Below are 20,100 nucleotides of genomic sequence, written 5' to 3' on the forward strand. Positions count from 1 at the left end.
GGTAACTATATTCAGTATCTTGTAGTAGCTTATATAAAAAGGAATATGAAAATGAATATTTGTTCCTATATGACTGAAGTATTGTACACCAGAAATTGACACAATATTGTAAACTGACTATACTTCAATAAAAATATTTTTTAAAAGATTAATTTTTCTCTTACCATCATTGAAAAATATTTTTTACTGTGTGGCACAAGCTCAAACTCTTTTTTTATACCTTCTCCTTCTTAGTGTCTTACATTTATATAGAGCTTTCAAGTCATTGATTTTATGGGCATTTTCTGATACAAAAATATCTTTAAAAATCAGTACAACAATTATAAGTCCTGGAGATGTCATGTAAAGTGTGGTGACTATAGTTAATTGTGTTGTAGTGCCTGTTTGAAAATTACTAAGAGAATGGATCTTAAAAGTTCTCATCGTAAGAAAAAGATGTTTGTAACTATGTATGGTGATGGATGTGGTGACAATTTCCCAATGAATATAAATGTTGAATCACTAGGTTGTACACCTGAAACTGATATAATGTTATATGTCAATTATACCTCAATAAAAATATCAATATGACCTGCTACTATAATACAAAAAACAAAGATAAAATGATTTATTATAAAAATAATATGATTTCAACACGTAAATGCTCAGATGTGATTCCAACAGAAGACTCAGTGGAGAAGGCCAGTGCCTACCTCTTCGTGGATGAAAGCAATTGCTATGGCCTAGACTGACGTGAGTGTGTTGTATTTCGAGGTACAAACATCACCAGCAATATTGCTCTCAGGGTTGTGATTTTCTGAAATGGTGAACAAATCTTGGTATCATTTTAGATGAAACAATGTATAATCTTCCGTCAGTTTACATGGTAGTTGCATTCTTAGAGGATTCAACATGTTTTAAACCCATGTGAGAAGTACTTTGCATTTACGTGTACAATGGAGTTGGTTTCTTGGTTAGTAATTATAAAGTACCCCCCCAACCTCGTTTCTGTGGCTATCTGACAGAACATTTGAAAGTCAGGTAGACCCCAGGGAAAGAGCATCACTGTGTGTGACTGTCCTGTGCTGCTGGAAGTCTGGAATCCCTGAACACCCCTGTTGAGTACCACTTTCCTAAACAACTGGTTTTCGAATGTCCGTGGGCTTTCCTACCTCCAGGCCTTCACTTGTGCCTCATCTTGTTTGATAGGCCCTTGCCCTCAGCTCTGTCTGTGCATTCTCCAAGGCTCACCCCAAATGTCTTCTCTATGAAGCTTTTCTTTATTGTGATGAATCTGCCTCAAACTCCTGTAGCCTTCAGACTCATATTTGGCCTTGAAATATAATTATTTGTGTTCAGAACCCACTTCCACTCCCCTTAACTCCTTGACTTTATATTATAGATAATTTTATCTCCTCTATCTCCCAGGCATCTAGCACAGAACCTTGTACATATCAGGCAACCAATAAATATTTGTTAAACATAATTATTCTTGATGACTTTGACAGAATCTTCATGCCTCTGAGATACGTAATCCATTAAAGCTTCTTTGCATAACTTGATTTTCTAGATCCTAACATGCCTAAATTTCTACAGAAAATACTGCTTTTGAAAAATAAAAGCAAGACAGAAGTTGCATGTACTAAAATGCTCTGAGAATATTAGGTAGTTGATTACAATCTTGGGTTGCTGCAACTGTGTCACTTAATCGTAGTCTGCAAGCTGGTCCTCTCAGATTACTTTCTTTTTCCTTCTGCTGGTTCATAACGTAATTCTCCCTTGTAATTTCCAGAATCTGAGGGCTGAGTTCCAATACTGTGAGTAGAGTAATCTAGGATCATATATGTTAGATTTAATATGGGCTAGAGCCAAAGAAACTGGGCAGTGGGTGGGAGATGCTGTATGTATGCACTGTAAGACCACCGACCCAGGGTGGTGGCCGTGACCCCTAACAGGCACCTGTTATTAAGGAGATGCAGAAACTTCACGGATCACATAGCCTGACTTCTCTTTCTTCCCATCCAACTCTTTGTAACATGATCAATTTTTGCATTTTGGAAAATGACAGTAATGTTTTGGTTCATACAAAATTTTTTTATATAAAATCCTGAAAACAGATGAGAGGCATCTGGTGGGAAAAGTCATTACCCCTTTTGGGGTGAATATTCTGAGGCTGCTAATCACACATATACAATATATGTGTCAGCTGTACAGCTGTGAGTAGCACTCAGTCAGTGTTCCCAATCCCTTCTGCTTCCCCAGCCCGTTAACATATTTTAGCAATAATGGGAACATTTTCACCTAATTTGAGCACATTTCTGAACTGTAGGTACTCAGCTTGAAACTGGTATTCTCGACGAAGACTCAAATGTCTTGGCCTTTTCACTTCTTGTAGAAGTGTTCATTACTTCCAGCAGTTTAAAGCCATGTATACTTGCACTAGATGAAACTGAAGAATTGGTTGGCATTTATGGGATTTCAGGACAGAAGGTAATCTCTTTTTAAAATAATACCCATTTTGTTACTATTTAATAAAAGAAACCCCCATTATTTAGGATGTACATAACACCTTTCCATGGCATTGTATATCTACAGTGACAGCCAGCATTGCTTGTAGTTACTGCTGAATATTTTGTTGAACAAATACTTATATAATACTTACAATGGGACAGGCACCATTCTAGGAACTTTAGAAATATTAACATTTAATTCTCACAATAACCCTGTAAAAGAGAGACTGTGATCTTCCCCCTGTTCACCCAGAGGGACTGAAGCTGGAGATGCTAGATGGCTTGGTGAAGGTCCTAAGATGGTGCTGGACTCGGAGTTCAGACTTGGGCAGCCTGGTTCTAGAGACGGTGGCCTTTACTCCTGTGTGGTTCTGCCCCCCTATTTTATACTTGGAGCAGGCATTTACTGGGCCCCTACTATGTTTTTTATGTTGTTTATTTTGACCTGCCTTATCTACACTGATTTTGCACATACCAAATCCCATTGATGGATTGCTTTCTTTAGTTTTTCTCCTGTTTGAAGTGATAAAGGATCAGTGGAACAAACCTCTAATATCTCTTAGTATCAGCCCTTACTTTGTGAAGCATTTTCTCTGGAATTTATACATGCAGAATTATACATCATGTATGTAATGTATATTTCTCACACAAAATATGATAAAGAAGAATAAAACAGAAAATTAGATATACTCACAGCCTGACTACTGTTAAGCTTTCTTTTTCCTTGTAGATATCTATATACACATATATGTGCTTATATAAATGAAGTAACATGTCATACTATTTTGTAAACTGCTTTTTAATCTAATACATGATAACCTCCATACATTCAACAAATAATTGTCAATCACTTACTATGAGAAAATTGCTGTAAGCAGAGACAGATGTGGTCCCTGCAAAGAAAATGGAGCTTTCACTCTAGCAGGGAATGGCAGATATTAATATCATCACACAAATAAGTATAAAATTACAACTGTGATGAGTGCTGCCAAGGATCAGTAGGTAGCGTTGGGAGGGCCTCTAATGAAGTCATGTTGCCTTAGGGGAAGGCTTCCTGGAAGAAGGGCCAGAAGCGGAGCTCTGCAGGAGGAGGGGGGACCAGAGGCATCAGTGCAGTGGTTGGGAGCCTGCCTCTGGAGCCGGACCCTTGGTGAATAACTCTGGTGGGCTTTGGGGCACAGGGGCTCTCCCTAGTTGTCTGGTACCTGGCCCTGAGGTAGATGATTTAGGGCAGGGCAAGTACTGGCATAGTGAGTGAGAGTTAGATAAGAAGGTGGGGGTTGGGTGTGGCCGTGGATTGGCTAGTGTGTCCTAGGAATCAGCTTAGGAGAAGTAGTCTGTCTCCAGATCTGTAAGGCCCCCCAAGAGATGTCAAAATAATGTAAGATACAGAAAATAAAAATACATAACTAATACAGTTAGTACCTGACAATCCACAATGCAGTGCGTGGCTCAGCCTAGGCAGTCGGACTATGGTAGCTGCTGCTGTTAGCATGGAGGGCTGGGAGAGGCTGTGAAAGGAATCTAGAGAGAGCTTACTAGGTATCTATTTTATTCAAAATAAAACCATTTAACTTGTGATGGGATTGCTGCCCAGAGTGACAGTTCTCCAGCCTAAAACAGTGTCTTTGTTTTCAGTTGAATGTTTCGATTTGCTCTCTCTTAGTTTTACTCTGTCTATCACTGTAGGTCATTCTTTGGTGATGATTTTGTTCAAGTACCTGCTTGTAGGAGCCTCTAGTCCACATTTGTACTGTCACATTCATGACGGATAAGTATGTCAATCAGTATGGTTCTACGAAGTGTGAACTGGTTGGTTCTTACCACCGTGTTGCTTACAATCCAAGCTGCTAACTGTAACCCCAACACTTACCGTATACTTACTCCCTATATTCCACCTACTCTAAGTTTAAAAACCATCCGCAAAGTATCTTTAAAGTTGATAAAGTTTTCAATTGTCTTTGACTCTCTCCATCAGGCAAGAGACTTTTGGCTGCCAGGCTCGCTGTCTCCTCGTTGCAAATTTATCATGGGCACCATCTCCTCCAGCCGGTCCTACAAGTTGCTGTGTGCCCGCCCCGATGTGAGGATGGTGGAACTCGTTAGCACCGGAGATGAAGAGGTGAAACTATACATCTTTAGACAGTGTCTCTCCCTTCCCCACAAAGATCCCTTCCGACAGAGCAGACATACTTTGAGGAAAAAAACAAACTTGAGTCCTTTAAAACTCACAATCTTGGCAAACGAATTGAGAGAATGCAGAATCTACTGAAACGAGTTTCAGTGTCTGAAGCAGTACTTGGGAGTGGCCTCTGTTCAGGAGCTCTGGGAATTGATTCTGAAACGCTGGATTGAAGACTATAGTTGGACTTTGAAACAAAAAAAGGCAAATTCAGACACTGTGGCTTTAGAAGAAGGTAGGCTTTGGCTAGTATTGACTACCTGGTACAAGTCCGCAGGGAGAAAGATGTGTGGTGGACCCCACCCCAGGGAGGAGGGCCTAGAGAAATGATTGTCAGAGAAAGTACAAGATGCCCAGTTAAATCTGAATTTCAGTAAATGACAAGTAATCTTTTAGCATGCGTATCTCAGATATTAAACTACAGATAAATAACAGATAATTTTTTGTATAAATATATCCCAAATATTGCATGGGACATCCTTAAACCAAAAATTAATTTCTTGTTTATCTGAAATTCAGATTTAGTTGGATGCTCTATATTTTTATTTGCTAAATCTGGCAACCCTGTACCTGGGGAACTCTGTGTGTTGACTGTAACAGGAAATGTTTTAGGCACAAATTGCAGTCACATTTCTTAGGGATCTAAGAAATGAGCCTTTGTTATTTCTAGAATTAATTTTAATCTCTCTTTTGAGCCTACAGTCCCACTGATGATGGAAACTAGGTTAATCCAGGTTAATCTCATCAGTGTAGTTTGTTTTCAGTCGATTTGGGATTTCTTTCAGTCAAGTGAGGATTTGTGTCCTTGCTGTGTCCCTGTTGGGTTGAGCTTAGATCTGAGGGCCTTGGTGCTGGGTGTCCTTGGTTGTCATCTGTCCCTGCTAGCTTCCACTGAGGTGGTCATGGCCCCAGATGGTCCACAGACACTGATGCTCCCCATTTTTGGCATCCTCTAGGATGCCTGTGTTCCCATCTGTTCTTGGGTTGTTCCATCTATGCCACCATCTGCTGCCACATTCCTTCATCCTAACGTGCATCCCTCAGTTAACTTCTGCACTCTTTTTGAGCCCACAGCCCTGTAGGCATTCCCCATTCCCCATAGAGAATGTCACCTCTCACTGCGCCACTTGGAGGCCCAGGCCCTAGAGGTCCCCCTTGTTGTCCCCACCGCCATTTCTCTTCCTGGTGGCATTGCAAAATCTGCAAAGCTGCTGCCTTCCAGGCTTCCAGTGGGAAGCCAAGCTCAGGTCCTGCCTACTGTTGGGCCCCCGGGTGCATCTGGAGGTCGATGTCTCCCGGCCCCAAGCTCGCTTGGGTTTGGGGGAGGACGTAGGCCCTTTTTCAGAAACCCACTTGAGCATCTTCATTGCTCTTTTCTCAACTCACTCCTCCACCTTTCTCAGTTCAGCAAAATCGCTTTACTTCCTGGGTGGAAAAGAAAACGTTCTCTTTATATCATCCTGTAATTGTCTGAGTCTGTTATTTGTGGTGAAAAAAATGTTTTTTCAGGAGTTGTCTAGGAATTTGTCTTCTGATACGCAACAATCAGGCTTATGAGAGTCAAAGTTGTTCTCAAAAGCCGTTGGCTCTGCTAATGACGAGCTTCAAAAGTCTCTTGAAACTTGAATTTTTCTCTCTTCATTTCTGCTGTAACAACCATCTCTTAAGGGCAGTGAATTTAAAATGGAGCAGGGATGGGGAAGTGAGTGTATGGAGAGAGAAGCAGAGAATACTAGGAATGAAAGACACATTGTTTGGTCCTGCAACATAGTGTTCTGTCCCGTTTTTTGCTTGAGAGTTTACATTTCTTCAAAGAAAATTAACCTCAAATTTAGTATGTCCTCCCCCACCTGCAAGGAGGTGGAAACAAGGTCTCTGTGCCCCATAAAGAATCACTCAGGCAAAAACTCCCATGGCCATGCCCTTGGCTATCCCCACATCTCCAGGACTGTGCAGGGAAGCCCAGGTCCTCCCCTCCCAGGGACTGCTCCTTTTCCAGGTGATTTTCCTGCTCCCAGCGCTGCCCCACTCAGGCTCAACCACAGGTACAGGAAGAGCTTGGTTAAACTGGGGTAAACCTCAGAGGAAGCTTGTATAGCTGGGTCTGAACAGCTGCCTCTGCTTGAAGGTTGTAAGTATTTGGGGCTCATTGCCCAATCCTAGCATAAGAAATCCATTTAGAATGGGAGACCTTGCTGCCATTTCTCTCTGTGGTCTTAAGCATCTCTTTAGAGTTGGTTGATCATAAAGCCAGTGGGAAATCCAGCTACGGTGGAGACACCTAAGTGCTGGGTGAGTAATGAGTAGCTGGTTCATATGGTGCCTGTGAAGGTGAGGCAGGACAGCCGTCATACAGGAAACCCACTCACACCCATCTGTGCAAATTGGATGTTTGGAAATCTTAGTAAAAACGTTCAGCAGAAATGCTCAGTGTAATAATCGGCAAGCTTGCTAGTTTGTAAGCACAAGTGACGTGGATGTTGTGACAATGTAGGTGATAACAGTTAAGAGTATGGGTTCTGAAACCAGGCTGTCTGCATTCCAAATCCCAATTCTGCACTGATTTCTGTGTGACCTGGGGTGAGTCATTTAACTTCTCTGTGCTTCGTTTTCTCATTTGTGAGGCAAGAGCAGTAATATGATCTACCTATAGGATGACTGAAAGAAATAATTGGTTAGTCATATAAAACATCTCGAATGCTGCCTGGCACATGTGAGCTCTCCGTTGTTGTCATCGTCATTCTGTTGTCTGCACAGGGCTGGACAGTTGGGTGGCCGACACCGTGTGCTTGTTGAGCGCCTCACTTTGTCGTTTGGCTGAGTAGATGAGATAATCCAGCTTCTGGACATGCTGGGCTACAAGGACCATTACAAAGTGACCACGTCGCACTGGGCTGCTTTCTGCAATGCCACCAAACAGTGGGTCCAGGAGGAGCCTGACAGCCTCCTGTACTTTTGGCACCAATCCCTGCAAAGTGCTGTGGAGCCAAGCTTCTTGGTAAGGCGTGACTCTGTGCAGACACGTGCTGGTTAAGGGGAGGTGAGAGGCCCATCCAAGGGAAAGCTTGTAGCTGGGATTTCTCAAGTAGTAATGAGTCTATTAACATGTATTAAAATGGTTATGTAAGTAAGACTTATACTTGGCTATAATGGAGACTTGACTTCAAGTGCTCAATATCCCAGGGTTTATTCTCTCATATGAAAGACTTCTGGAGGTTGACACTCCAGGGCTGCTCTGTTGGTTCCACAAAGTCATCTGGGACCCATCTCCTTCTATGTCTGCTCCACTGGTTTGCATTCTCAAGGTTATCTCATGTTCATGACTACTGGAAATAGCATGGCTGCTGGTGCTCCAGCCATCACATTTCAGGCAAGAAGAAGGAAGAAGAGAGGAAGAAGGGCTTGCACTTCCTTTTAAGGAGTTTTCCCAGAAGTTTTCTACCAACATTTCCACTTATGTCTCTTTGACCTAGAATTTCGTCTTTTGGCCACAGCTAGTTACAAGGGAATTTGGGGACTAGAGGTTTCACCTGGGTGTGTTGCTTCCCTAAACCAAGGTGGGGATCTGTCACTAACAAAGATGAAGGAAATGGATATTGGGTAGGAATTGGAAGTCTCTGCTCTAGTTCTAAAATCAAATTCTTACCCCTTTCTGAAAAAGACTGCAGGTCTGAATCAGAGAAATGACAATCACAGGCACCCAACCTGGAAACAGAGATCTCTCTGACAGTTACTTACACAGAGGACTTCAGGTCTAAGGACTTTAAAAATCTTTAAATCATAGCCTCTGGGGAGAATCTAAACTCTGTGCAAATGTCCTTGTAAGTTTACTATGTTCCCTTTTACTTCTTTTTTTTTTTTTAAGGATAAATCCTTTTTACTATTTCCCTCCCACATCATAATCATTCCCACCACCTCTTAAATAATGCAGAGAAGAACAGGGTGAGGAATGAGAACGTTCTTAGATATAATGTCCGCTCTTCTGTTCACTTGGTCTATGATGGTTTGCACTGCACTCAGTTTCTCCACTTGTCAAAGAACAATCACACTCTTGGAGGTGCAGGGACTAAAGGGTCCCTGTGGCTATTAAAATTCTGAGTTCATGTTGCACCTTTTCTCTGTACTGTGAGCCCCCAGATAAAATGCTGCTGGCATTATTCACTATTGTCAGAAAAAAAAATCCATGCTGCAGAATCAAGTTGTGAATCCCAGTCCTTGCTAGAGGCAGCAGGAATTGTAAATACGGTAATTCACTTCCACGTGGCCTGGGCATGAGAAGTGAGCCCATCTCACAAGAATGAAAAAGATGCCAAAGCTAGGGCTAGAGGACTTCAAGGCTTCTGTGACATTTTTTGGTTAAGGGCTACCTTTGACATCTTTTGTCCAGATGTCACATCAGTCATTTTGAGGCACACTGGTCTCTTAGCCACATTCATCTGCATGCTTCTTCCCTTTGAAATTAATACTCTGTTCCCTTGTTGGGTGGTGCCTTTTGACTCTGTCCAATGAGTTGTGAGTGGTGACTAACACGGTAGCATTCAAGGTGGTGTCTTTCAGGGTGATGGCTGCCCCATCAGTCCGGGAGTGAGGAGACCTGGATTTGGAGGTCTGGCCAGCATGTGATGAACATGATACACCTCAGTTGTTTTAAGACACTGAGATTTGGGGGTTGTTTGTCCCCACGGCCTAGTCTTGCCTGTCATGAGAGGTAATAGCACTATATTAGGGTCAGTAAGTCTGTCCATGAGAACTGTGCTGAGCTTTGTGTGCACAGATGATGCCGTGCCCGAGCCACTCCTCACACCCCACGTGTAAGTGCAGGAGCACTGGAATTAAGACAGAAAGTCTGACTCCTGCTTCTACACTTACAGGTCATGTGCTGGCCAGGGACAAGCCACTTGGTCGCTCTGATTTTAAGTAGATTTTATTTGTCATAGGGGGATTTTATTAGCCAGGGTTCTCCAGAGAAACAGAACCAATAGGGGGAAGAGAGAGAGAGAGAGAGGTTTATAGAAAGAGATTTAATATGAGGGGTTGGCTCACGCAATTATGAAGACTGAGGAGTCCTGGGATCTACCACTTGCAAGCTGGAAGCCCAAGAAAGCCCGTAGTGCATACAGTTCTAGTCCAAGTCCAAAGCCCTGAGAACCAGAGAAGTCAGTGGTGTAAGTCCCAGTCTGAGGCTGAAAGTCTGAGAACCAGAGTGTTGCTGTCTAAGGACAGGAGGAGATAAATGTTCCAGCTTGAGTAGAGAGCAAATGTCCTCTGCCTTTTTTTTTTTTTTTCTCTTCAGGCCCTCAGCCCACTTGCATTGGTGAGGGCTGGCAATCTTTTTTATTCAGTCGGCCAATGCTAATGCTCAAATGCTAATCTTTTCCAGATACACCCTCACAGACACACCCAGAGAGAATTTTGAGCAGGCAATGAACACGTAAAATTAACCACCACAGGGTTTTCCATATCCTCTTCAAGAAGTTATTTTCTAAAAAGATAAAAAGTAAATGCAGTGTTTGATATGAAAATGTTTTTTTACCCTTTAAGCATTGCATTTAACCCTCCACATCTTGGACTCAAGGTGATGTTTGTCCCAGTTCTCTTTTTCTCTCATTCTCCACTCCACTTTCCCAATTTTACTGCCCACCAAAATGCCTTTACCACACATAGCAGGGGTGGGGACTTGTCTTTTTCTTCCCGGGGTCTCAGGCACCACACATGCCATCTGGGCAAATCTGCACACTTCAGACCAGCTAGCACGGCATCTCTCCAAATGGGCAGATGACCTGCAAACCATTTGAGCAGAAATGCAGAATGGTAATTTGAACAGTGTACTCTCTTTTTGTTACTGTTCTTATGAAGAGCTGGGCTTGGTGTGTTATCCAGCTGTGCATCCCATTCATCTTGCAAGAAAAAGTGTCAAGCAGGAAATTAAAAATACTTGTAATACCCTAAAATGAAAATATTAAAAAATATATATATATAAAACTGAATCACTTTGGCGTACACCAGAAACTAACACAACATTATAAATCAACTATACTTCAGTAAAATTAAAAAAGAAACCCCTTTAAAAAGAAACAAACTTCTATTTCACTTTTCAAGGATATATATCACCAAGACTGAGTTAAACCAAACCCTTTTGTTTCTGATAAGCTGGTTTCTGGATAGTGTGATCTACTGGAACCATGTCTCTTTGGAAATCCCATATAGTAATCTTGGCTCCAACATCCAATTCGCCATTGCTAACTAAAAATCAGCACTTGCCTTCTGCCTCTACAAGGATTGGAACACATTGGTACTTGCCATCTAACTGCGTGGATTAAATCATGAGCTGCTGCAGCCACTGACCTCCAGCATGCCCTGAAAGGAGTTCACGATGGAGGTCAGGAATGAGGCGCTCTGTGCTGTGGGAAAACTGGCTGAACAGGCCTTCAGACAGTTAGATAATTTCAGGAGAAGATTTTATGAGCCCAGATTCTTGTGTCTCCTCCTATCTAGAAAAACACTAAATTCATCAACGGTGACAACTGCTACTCACGACTGGCAGCAAGCCTCTGCCTAGGTGTGTGCTTGACTGCACATACAAACCCCTTCACTGAAATCACATGTAATACTGAGTTGTCCCCTGCCTCCTTGGAACAGTTTCTCAGAGCTTTCTGGGATGCTGTCTCCTGGGCTATAGTCCTCATTTTGCCCCAAATAAAACTTAACCCACAACTTTCACGTTGTGTGATTTTATTTCAGTCGAAACCATCAATTTCCTCGGCTCCCCCTTGCCCCATATGAGATGCAGGCAGATGATTAACTTCTCCAAAATGCTTGCCCTCAACTGTTTCAAAGTGCTTATTTAAGCAGTAACCGTGGTGTAAATTTGAAACGGAAAAGTAGGTTACAAACATTTCCTTGGGGGAAGGAGAGGACTTAACATGAAAAATCAACATGCTCACAAGTTTCTCAAAATATAGGTCAGTGATCATAGCTGTAATTAATTCTTTGGTAAATTCAGACTGCCTTATAAGAAGATACATTTTTTTCTCTGTCAACTTTGGAAATAACTACAAAATAAAATTTTATTTTACTGGTAAAAAAGATACATTTTTAATATTTCTGGTTTTTTTTTCAAGCTACCTTGACTTTGTCTCTGTGGCCACGGAGCTGTTGTCTGTTTGCTATAGTGTTTCCATAGACTAAAAAGTCAGATGCATTCAGCTGTAACTGATTTTTAAATAGGTGTAATCACTCCCGTCAGAGAAATCGGTGCATATGCCTCTCAGGACCCCATGAATCAAAAGAAAACACATTTCCACCGAATCTTGATCAGATTCTTCCAACGGCAAACGGCTTTCCAGAGAGTGTATGAGGAACTGCCTTGGCACATGAAGATGAGCGGCTGCTGGGAGGATCTGTGCAGCTTTCTCTCAAGTCCTAGGTCAGTCTCATCATTTTTATATCGTGTTGGCAGATTTTGCTTTTCCTTTTGCTGAGTGCTGCATTTAGGTACCCGTGGTTCCCTTGAACAAGACACATCCATTCAGTTCATTCATTTGGATGGGGACCATCATTTGGCATCGGCTTCAATGGCCAATGGATCCCCAGGTAGTTCCGTTGGATCATCTGGCTCTGCAGAGTGTTCTTTTCCTTTCCTGACTCCCCACAGAGTCCTCTCAAAGTCAAGAGGCCTTCTGGAGAGAGGAGAACTTGCATTTGTGCAGGGATACAGGAGTGGCCATGTTCTCCTAGTAGAGACTCCTGCCTCCTTCCCTTTTTCCTTCCCTTTTTCCTTTTCTTCTCCCCCTCCTCTCTCCCTGCCCTTCCTTCCCCCTCTGTCTTGTCTCTTGTGCATTCATTCAGAAAAACATCTCTTCTTGACCTACTCTGTCTCCTGCCCTGTTCTGGGCCCTGGGGATGCAGGAGTGAATGAGGTATGGCCCCAAGCCTTAGGTGCCTGCCATCTAGTGGGGAATGGTGGAGCCAGAGTTGCTATCCACGGTGGTAAATGCTTCACTAGAGCAACGACACAGACCTAGCTCAGATAGCAAGAGGGAGGAGCTTGCAGATTCAGGGAGGCTGCTCAGAGGAGGGGCCTCTGGGACAGAGGAGTGGCATGGGCTTTCACTGCGGAAGAGTGACAGACTCGTATTTATTTGACGACCTTCTAAAGTCATGTTAGCGAAGAAGAAGTTTATGAAGAGGCTAATGGGATGTGGTAAACTGAATAGCTATTGTCAAGGCATAAAATGCTAAAATGACCACCAACAATACATTGTGTTACAAGTATCACAGACTTCATATCAAAGACCCAAAGCCTGAGCTTCTGGACGAGGCTGCGCCTCATCCACTACTGGAATGTCTTATCAGAGGCTGGATATGATGCTGCGGGGCCTATCTGCTCACAGTGGCCAAGATCAAAGACAGAAGATGAGGAGGAGATGCACACTCTCAGGAACCGTGAGCCGTGACGTTCCCGCCGTCCATTTTGCTGGATATAGAGTGGCCGGTGTTGCTGTTCTCTTTCCACACGTCATCTGGTTGATCCAGCAACCCTTGCTGCTGCGTCTTCCTCCCCATAACTGGAACCAATGATTTCTGAAGACAGGCAATGTCACTGGTAAATTTGAGATGACCCCTCTTTGTCATCTTCCCCAAGGCCAAGTACTCGTCACCTGTGCAATAAGAAGATGTCTTAGATTCATCAGAACAAGGCTTAGTTATAGCAGGAATCCTGCGTAATGGCCACAGAAGGCGTTGCAGTGGCCTGGCTGGCTGGCTGGGTCTCCTCAAACATTTCTTTTTCTGCCATGGTTTTACAGCCTCATGTAGCCCTGCGACAGTCTGAGTGCTGCTGAAGGAAAGTCCCTTAACTGGAATAGTCTTTCAAAGAGTTTTTCCAGAAATCCTGTTTTATGGTCTGTGCTCTCAGGAGAGCTGCCCTCTTTACTAAGAGGTCTGGGCAAATGCTGCCACTCCTCTGAGTTAATTCAGCAGAATTTACTGAGTGCCTGCGTTGTACCAAGCAGGGTGCTGGATGCCAGGGATAGAGCGATGGATAGGACAAACATGGTTCCTGCCTGCGTGGAGCGTATGGTGGGTTGTAAAAGATAAGCAGCTGTGTTGCCGTTTGGCTGAGAGGAGTGGTACGTGGGGTGGCACAGAGCCTGGATCGGGGAGGTGTGGCCTGGTCTTGGGAACCATGGGCATCACCCGTAGTAATGACATTTCATCTGAGACTTGGAGGATGAGTGAGAGCTAATCAGATGAAGGGCAGAGGGAGCAGCGTGGTTGGAGAGCCAGAGTTGAGAGGGAGAGTGGTAAGCCCAAAGGACTGAGAAAGGCCAGTATGGGCACAGGAGAGGGTGGGCGAGGGGGGAGTCCCACGGCTGCAGAGGCAGGAGTCTAAGTACGGAAGGTCAAGCTAAGGCCCTGGCACTGATCCTAAGAGCGGTAGGAAGCCATCAAGGATTTAAGCAAGATGGTGACAGGTTTGGTTTTAAAAGGTCATTCTGGGTGTGGTGTGAAGAATGAAATGAAAAGGTACAAGCATGGCTTCCCGGACATCTGCTGGCAGCAGATGACAGGCAGTATTGGCTCCAATGAAGGGGTGGCAATGGGGACACAGGGGAAGGTTGGGACTTAGAATCCACAGGATTTGCTCATCAGGGGTGTCCAGGAGATGGAGCTGTCAAAGGTGACTCCCGTGGTTCTGACTGGATCGATTAGGTGGGTGACATTACCATCCACCAAAGCAGGAAACACGCCCAAAGGAGCAGCTTTAGGAGATGGAAGCCGTGTTGAGTTTGGAATGACTGTGGAATGCCGGGAGGAGATATTCTCTGGGCTCAGAGAAAGAGAGCCGGGCCAGGGGTACATGCATATGGTGGGGATTGAAGCCAGGAGAGGGAATGAGAGCATCCAGGGACAGGAAGAAGAGAGGCAGCCCTAGGACAAAGCTCTGAGGGTGAGCAGAGGAAGAGGATGCAGCAAGGAGACAAGAAGGTGGGGTTAGAGAGGTTGGAGGAAACTAAAGAGTTAGAAATTTCCAAAGTGAGGTTGGACATCAATTAAATGCACTTTATTAAATGTCTAATATTCCATTTTAAATGATTTTCTTCTCTGTGCTGTGTTGAAACCCTCCTCCGATGCCCCTGTTACAAGTTGTTCAGGAGCACGAGGGAGACTCCATCATGTTCCACATTTAAGGCAGTGTGGGTCAGGGCACGACAAGTAGCCTCAGGAAGCCACCACATTCCGGAAGCACAAGCCCAGGTGGGATGAGGGGCCCAGGCAGGCACAGGAGTTTAGGGCCTAGAGCACAGGTGGAGCCAGGAGTCACTGGATAAGCAGGACTGGCTCAGTTGGGAAGTGGATATAAGACAGAAATTCCTTTCCCCAAATCCACTAGCAGGGAGAAGTGACTTTAAGAGCGGAGGGCCAGGTGGGTGGAGGGGAGCTTTCCAGATAAGCACATTTCAAGTAGAAAGAAAGCCCTGACTCCTGGGGACCACCAGAGCATCCTCCCAACCACAGTGCCTGCCTCCCTTCCCATCCCGGAGGTGATTAAGAATTCTCTTTTTGTTGGGGAGGGTATAGCTCAGGGGTAGAGTGCATGCTTAGCATGCACGGGATCCTGGGTTCAATTCCCAGTACCTTTATTAAAATAATAAATAAATTAATTAAATAAATAGACCTATTTACCCCCCACAAAAAAGGAATTATCTTTTTGAGGCTCATTCTTCATTATCTCCATTCTGTTCTGAAAGGTAAATAGTCTACTTATACTTTTGATTTCTACCTGTTTCTGGAAGATTCCTTTAAAATGGAGAGTTATCTAAGGGTGCCCAGTGTCATTCGTTTGATTGAGGAGTGAAAGTGGAAGAGACTCTCTCTCCCCTGGCTCCTCCAGGCTGTTGCTCTGGTAAGGAAGGCGTGGACGCCCAGCGTCTTCGTTCTCCTTCTGGTGTGGTTTGGCTCCCTCTGGTGGCTGTGATGAGAACAACATGCCTAACTTCTTGGATTGATGGAATGGTGAGCAATTCTGTGTTTGGGACTCGCTTCTCCCCGGTGCTTCCTGACTTGCCTTCCTACCCAGCAGCGCTGGGCTGGGGAAGCTGCATCTCTGATAGGCCACTAGAGAGGTCTTTGAGTCAAGAAGATAACTTTTATGGTCGGGTCAGTTTTTATAGATTCTCTTTGACATGATACTCTTTTTAAAAAAAACATTTTATTGTGGTATAATTTCTGTAGAGTAAACTACACATATTTCAGATGTACGATTTGATTAATTTTGATAGCTGTTTACACTTACGAAACCATTATCACAATCAAGATAGCTAACATTTCCATCACTCAAGAGGCGCAAATTTCTAACTCCCAATTTATCCCTTCCCACCCTCTTCACCCCCGGGTAGCCATAAATCTGTTCTCTATGTCTATAAGTCTGTTTCTGTAAATAAGTTCATTTGTGTCTTTTTTAAAGATTCCACATATAAATGATATCATATGGTGTTTTTCTTTCTCTTTCTGGCTTCACTTAGAATGACGATCTCCAGGTCCATCCATGTTGCTGCAAATGACATTATTTTGTTCTTTTTATGGCTGAGTAGTATTCCATTGTATAAATATACCACATCTTCTTTATCCAGTCACCTGTCGATGGAAATTTAGGTTGTTTCCATGTCCTGGCTGTTGTAAATAGTGCTGCTGTGAACATTGGGGTGCATGTATCTTTTTGAATTATAGTTTTCTCTGGATAAATGCCCAGGAGTGGGATTTCTGGATCATGTGGTAAGTTTATTTTTAGCTTTTTAAGGAACTTCCATACTGTCCTCCACAGTGGCTGCACCAAATTACATTCCCACCAACAGTGTAGGAGGGTTCCTTTTCCCCCACACTGTCTCTAGCATTTATCATTTGTGGACTTTTTAATGATGGCCATTCTGACTGATGTGAGATGATAGGTCATTGTAGTTTTGATTTGCATTTCTCTAACAATTAGTGATGCTGAGCATCTTTTCATGTGCTTGTTGGCCATTTGGATGTCTTCTTTGGAGAGATGTCTATATAGGTCTTCTGCCCATCTTTTGATTGGGTTACTTCGTTTTTTTGATATAAAGCTGTATGAGCTGTTTGTATATTTTGGAAATTAGTTCCTTGTCAGTCACATCATTTGCAAATATTTTCTCCCATTCTGTAGGTTGTTTTTTTGTTTTGTTGATGGTATCCTTAGCTGTGCAAAAGCTTTTGAGTTTAATTAGGTCCAATTTGTTTATTTTTGCTTTTACTTCCATTACTCTAGGAGCTGGTTCAAAAATATTGCTGTGATTTATATCAATGAATGTTCTGCCTATATTTTCCGCCAGGAGTTCTATAGTATCTGGTCTTATGTTTAGGTCTTTAACCTATTTTGAGTTTATTTTTGTATATGGTATTAGAGAACGTTCTAATTTCAGTCTTTTACAGGTAGCTGTCCAGTTTTCTCAGCACTGTATATTCTTGCCTCCTTTGTTGAAGATTAATTGACCATAAGTTCATGGGTTTATTTCTGGACTTTCTGTCCTGTTCCATTGATCTGTTTTTGTGCCATATTGTTTTCATTACTGTAGATTTGTAATATAGCCTGAAGTCAGGGAGCATGATTCCTCCTTTCAAGACTGTTTTTGCTATTTGGGGTCTTTTGTGTTTCCATACAAACTTCAACATTTTTTGTTCCAGCTCTGTGAAAAATGTCATTGGTACTTTGATAGGGATTGCATTGAACCTGTATATTGCCTTGGGTATTAAGGCTACTTTAACAATATTGATTCTTCCCATCCAAAAACATGGTATATCTTTCCATCTGTTTATCAACATGATACTCTTGTTTTTGGCTGGAGCCCTGGGTCACATCAAGGTGAAGATGTGGCTGCAGTCGCATTTTTGGACTGTGTCAAAGGTGAGAGGAAGATGTGGTAGAAAACTGGGCCCCAGCGTGCCTCCATCTTGACCACTTCCCAGTGGTGGACATTGTAGGGTGGGGAGAACCATCTTGTGTTTAAGGAGCAGGCTTTCTTACTGGGGCAAAGGGTAAATGCATTACATTACAGGATCTTGTCAGAAGGTTGCAGTAAATGGGACAATACCAGCTTTTCATGACTAATGTATGAAGCTTTGCCCTTGATACCTTCAGAACTTCTAAGTATTTTGGATAAATGGGACGAAGTGTTTCATTAAAAAGTAAAAAAAAAACAGCCCTACAGAAAAATTAAGAGAATAGAAGATACAATTTGCTATGGCCACAGAAAATATGAAATATCTAAGAATAGATTTAACAAGAAATGTGCAGAATCTTTATTTTTATTTGAAAAAATACTGAGAATTACAGAAAATAAAATTGCAGCACGTAGGGCTACATACTGTATTCCAGGATGGGCAACTAAGTGTTGTAAAGCTATCAGTTCTTCTCCAGTTGATTGCTAGACACAGACAATTCTAACTGGAATCCCAAAGGGATGAAAACATTTCTAAATTTTCAGAATGATTCCAGGGTTCTTTGAGAAAAAAACTATGTGACAATAAGAGTTTCAGATAACGAGGGCAATTTGAATGTCAAGTTATTTACACATATTATGACGCAATAATAATAATTTAAAAAGTACTGCTGGGAGCAAAAATAGCTCAGAGGAACAAAATAGAAAGCTCAGACAGACCCAGGTACAGGTATAAGAAATTAGTAAATGATAGAAGCTTTTCAAATTAGATGCACTATGGAATAAATAGTGGTAATGATGTACTATTTGGTAAAGTTATTGAAGTTACCTGAAACATTACACCAAAATAAATTCCAGAGGGATTAGAGTTAAATATAAGAAAGTGAAATTTTATATTAAGAAAACTGTAGGAACATGTATGAGTACACTTTGCCTTTGAGCCTTGGTGCCAGCTGTTCCCTCTGCCAGGAATGTTCTTCCCGCTCATTGCAGTACCGGCTCTTTCCTGGTTGTTTAGGTCTCAGCCCAAGTGCTTCTCTCTCAGGGTGGCCTCCCCAATCCAACATTGTATGTAGTCATTCTCTGTCCTGTCTGTGTGTTTTATTTCTTTGCATAGCTCTTCCTGCTACCCGACTTTGTCTTGTTTCCTTTCTTAAAAAAATTGTCCACCTCTGCTCCCCTCGCCCCTGCCTCCCACCCTCCCAGCTGCTAGAAAATAAGCTCCTTGAGAGCAGGACCCTGCCTCTCGTGTTCACTGCTGCATCCCTGGTGCCTGGAACAGCACAGGCATGGTGTGGGTGCTGAATGGCCCCTTGGTGGTGGACACCATCCGTCCAAACCTGAGCTCTTGACAGGAATCTGGACTCAGTATTCCCCTTGGAATGTGCAAAAGCCCCACCTCTGGGCAGGAGCCCATTCCTTGGCTGTGTGTCCAGATTGCCCTTGTTCGCGTGCTCTGAGCAGCTGCATCTGGTTCTTAGGGTAGCCCATTGCTTGGTTCGACCCCCTCAGTTCTCTTACACACCTCAGGCCTCTTTGCTCAGACGGCCACTGTGGACACACTTGTTGGACTCTGACCTTCAGCACGCTCCCTCCCAGCTCTGTTTAGATCTTGCTCTCCAACCTGAGGCACCGTAGCTATGGTTCAGAGGCTCCCAGCAGCCTCCCTGATCTGGGGGCTGCACCCTTCTCTGCTGTGCTTGGTGTTCAGAGCCTGGAATGCTGCCTGACATATCGATGCTCAATAAACATTTCTTCCATTCATGAATGGTGATCCATGGAAAGTCGGCAGAAAGAAAGCAGGAGGGTGTCCAAGGTCTGGGTAGCCTACAGCATGCATAAAGGGACAGATGAGGAACAGGGAAGATATTTGTGTCGGGCATAGTAGGTGTAACTGTTTGAAACGTAACAAATGGACAAATGTAGATGTGTAGATACTGGAATGTTTGGAAAGAGAAATTCTGGAAATGATGACTTTGAGGTACCATGTATTTGAGTCTTCAAGTTCAAAAATTCTATATATTTTCATTTGTGTATGGTAAGGTATAACTACACACACACACACACACACACACACACACACACACACACACACACGTAAAAATGCTCCCTGTTTTGTTCTTTTAACATTTTATTCTTTCTCTTAAAGCCAGTAATTCAAGACAGTTGCTACAGAGGGCAGAATTGTGTAAGAAATTTAAATACCTTTTATGTCTTGCCTGAAAATCACCCCCTAATATAAATTACAGCAATATAGGGATTGAGTATAGAAATACTCTTTTTTTTTTTTGACTCTCTGGTTTTCAACATTTACATACCAAGATTATTTAAAAGTCTTAGAGTTAATTTCATGTTGTAGTTTAAGATACTTGGTAATATATGTAAAGTTTAATAAAAGCAAAGTGTTGATCCCTTAAGAGAGAAACAGTGAAGTATAGGTAATATATTTAATATTTAACTCCTGTATCAA

General features: G+C 42.9%; 1 protein-coding gene across 1 annotated transcript in view; it reads left to right on the forward strand.

Moving 5' to 3' along the window:
- The window catches only part of LOC123612963 (putative tetratricopeptide repeat protein 41), a 67,504-nt gene that overhangs the window by 20,254 nt on the left and 27,150 nt on the right, over positions 1–20,100 (forward strand). Inside the window, 8 exon segments of the mRNA XM_074375166.1 lie at positions 2,309–2,469; positions 4,468–4,906; positions 7,429–7,493; positions 7,496–7,646; positions 11,878–12,097; positions 12,944–13,044; positions 13,047–13,116; positions 17,025–17,041. Of these exon segments, the coding sequence (XP_074231267.1) occupies positions 2,309–2,469; positions 4,468–4,906; positions 7,429–7,493; positions 7,496–7,646; positions 11,878–12,097; positions 12,944–13,044; positions 13,047–13,116; positions 17,025–17,041 (1,224 nt within the window).

The sequence above is a fragment of the Camelus bactrianus genome, chromosome 12 (assembly GCF_048773025.1).
Source record: "Camelus bactrianus isolate YW-2024 breed Bactrian camel chromosome 12, ASM4877302v1, whole genome shotgun sequence".
Classification (NCBI taxonomy): Eukaryota; Metazoa; Chordata; class Mammalia; order Artiodactyla; family Camelidae; genus Camelus; species Camelus bactrianus.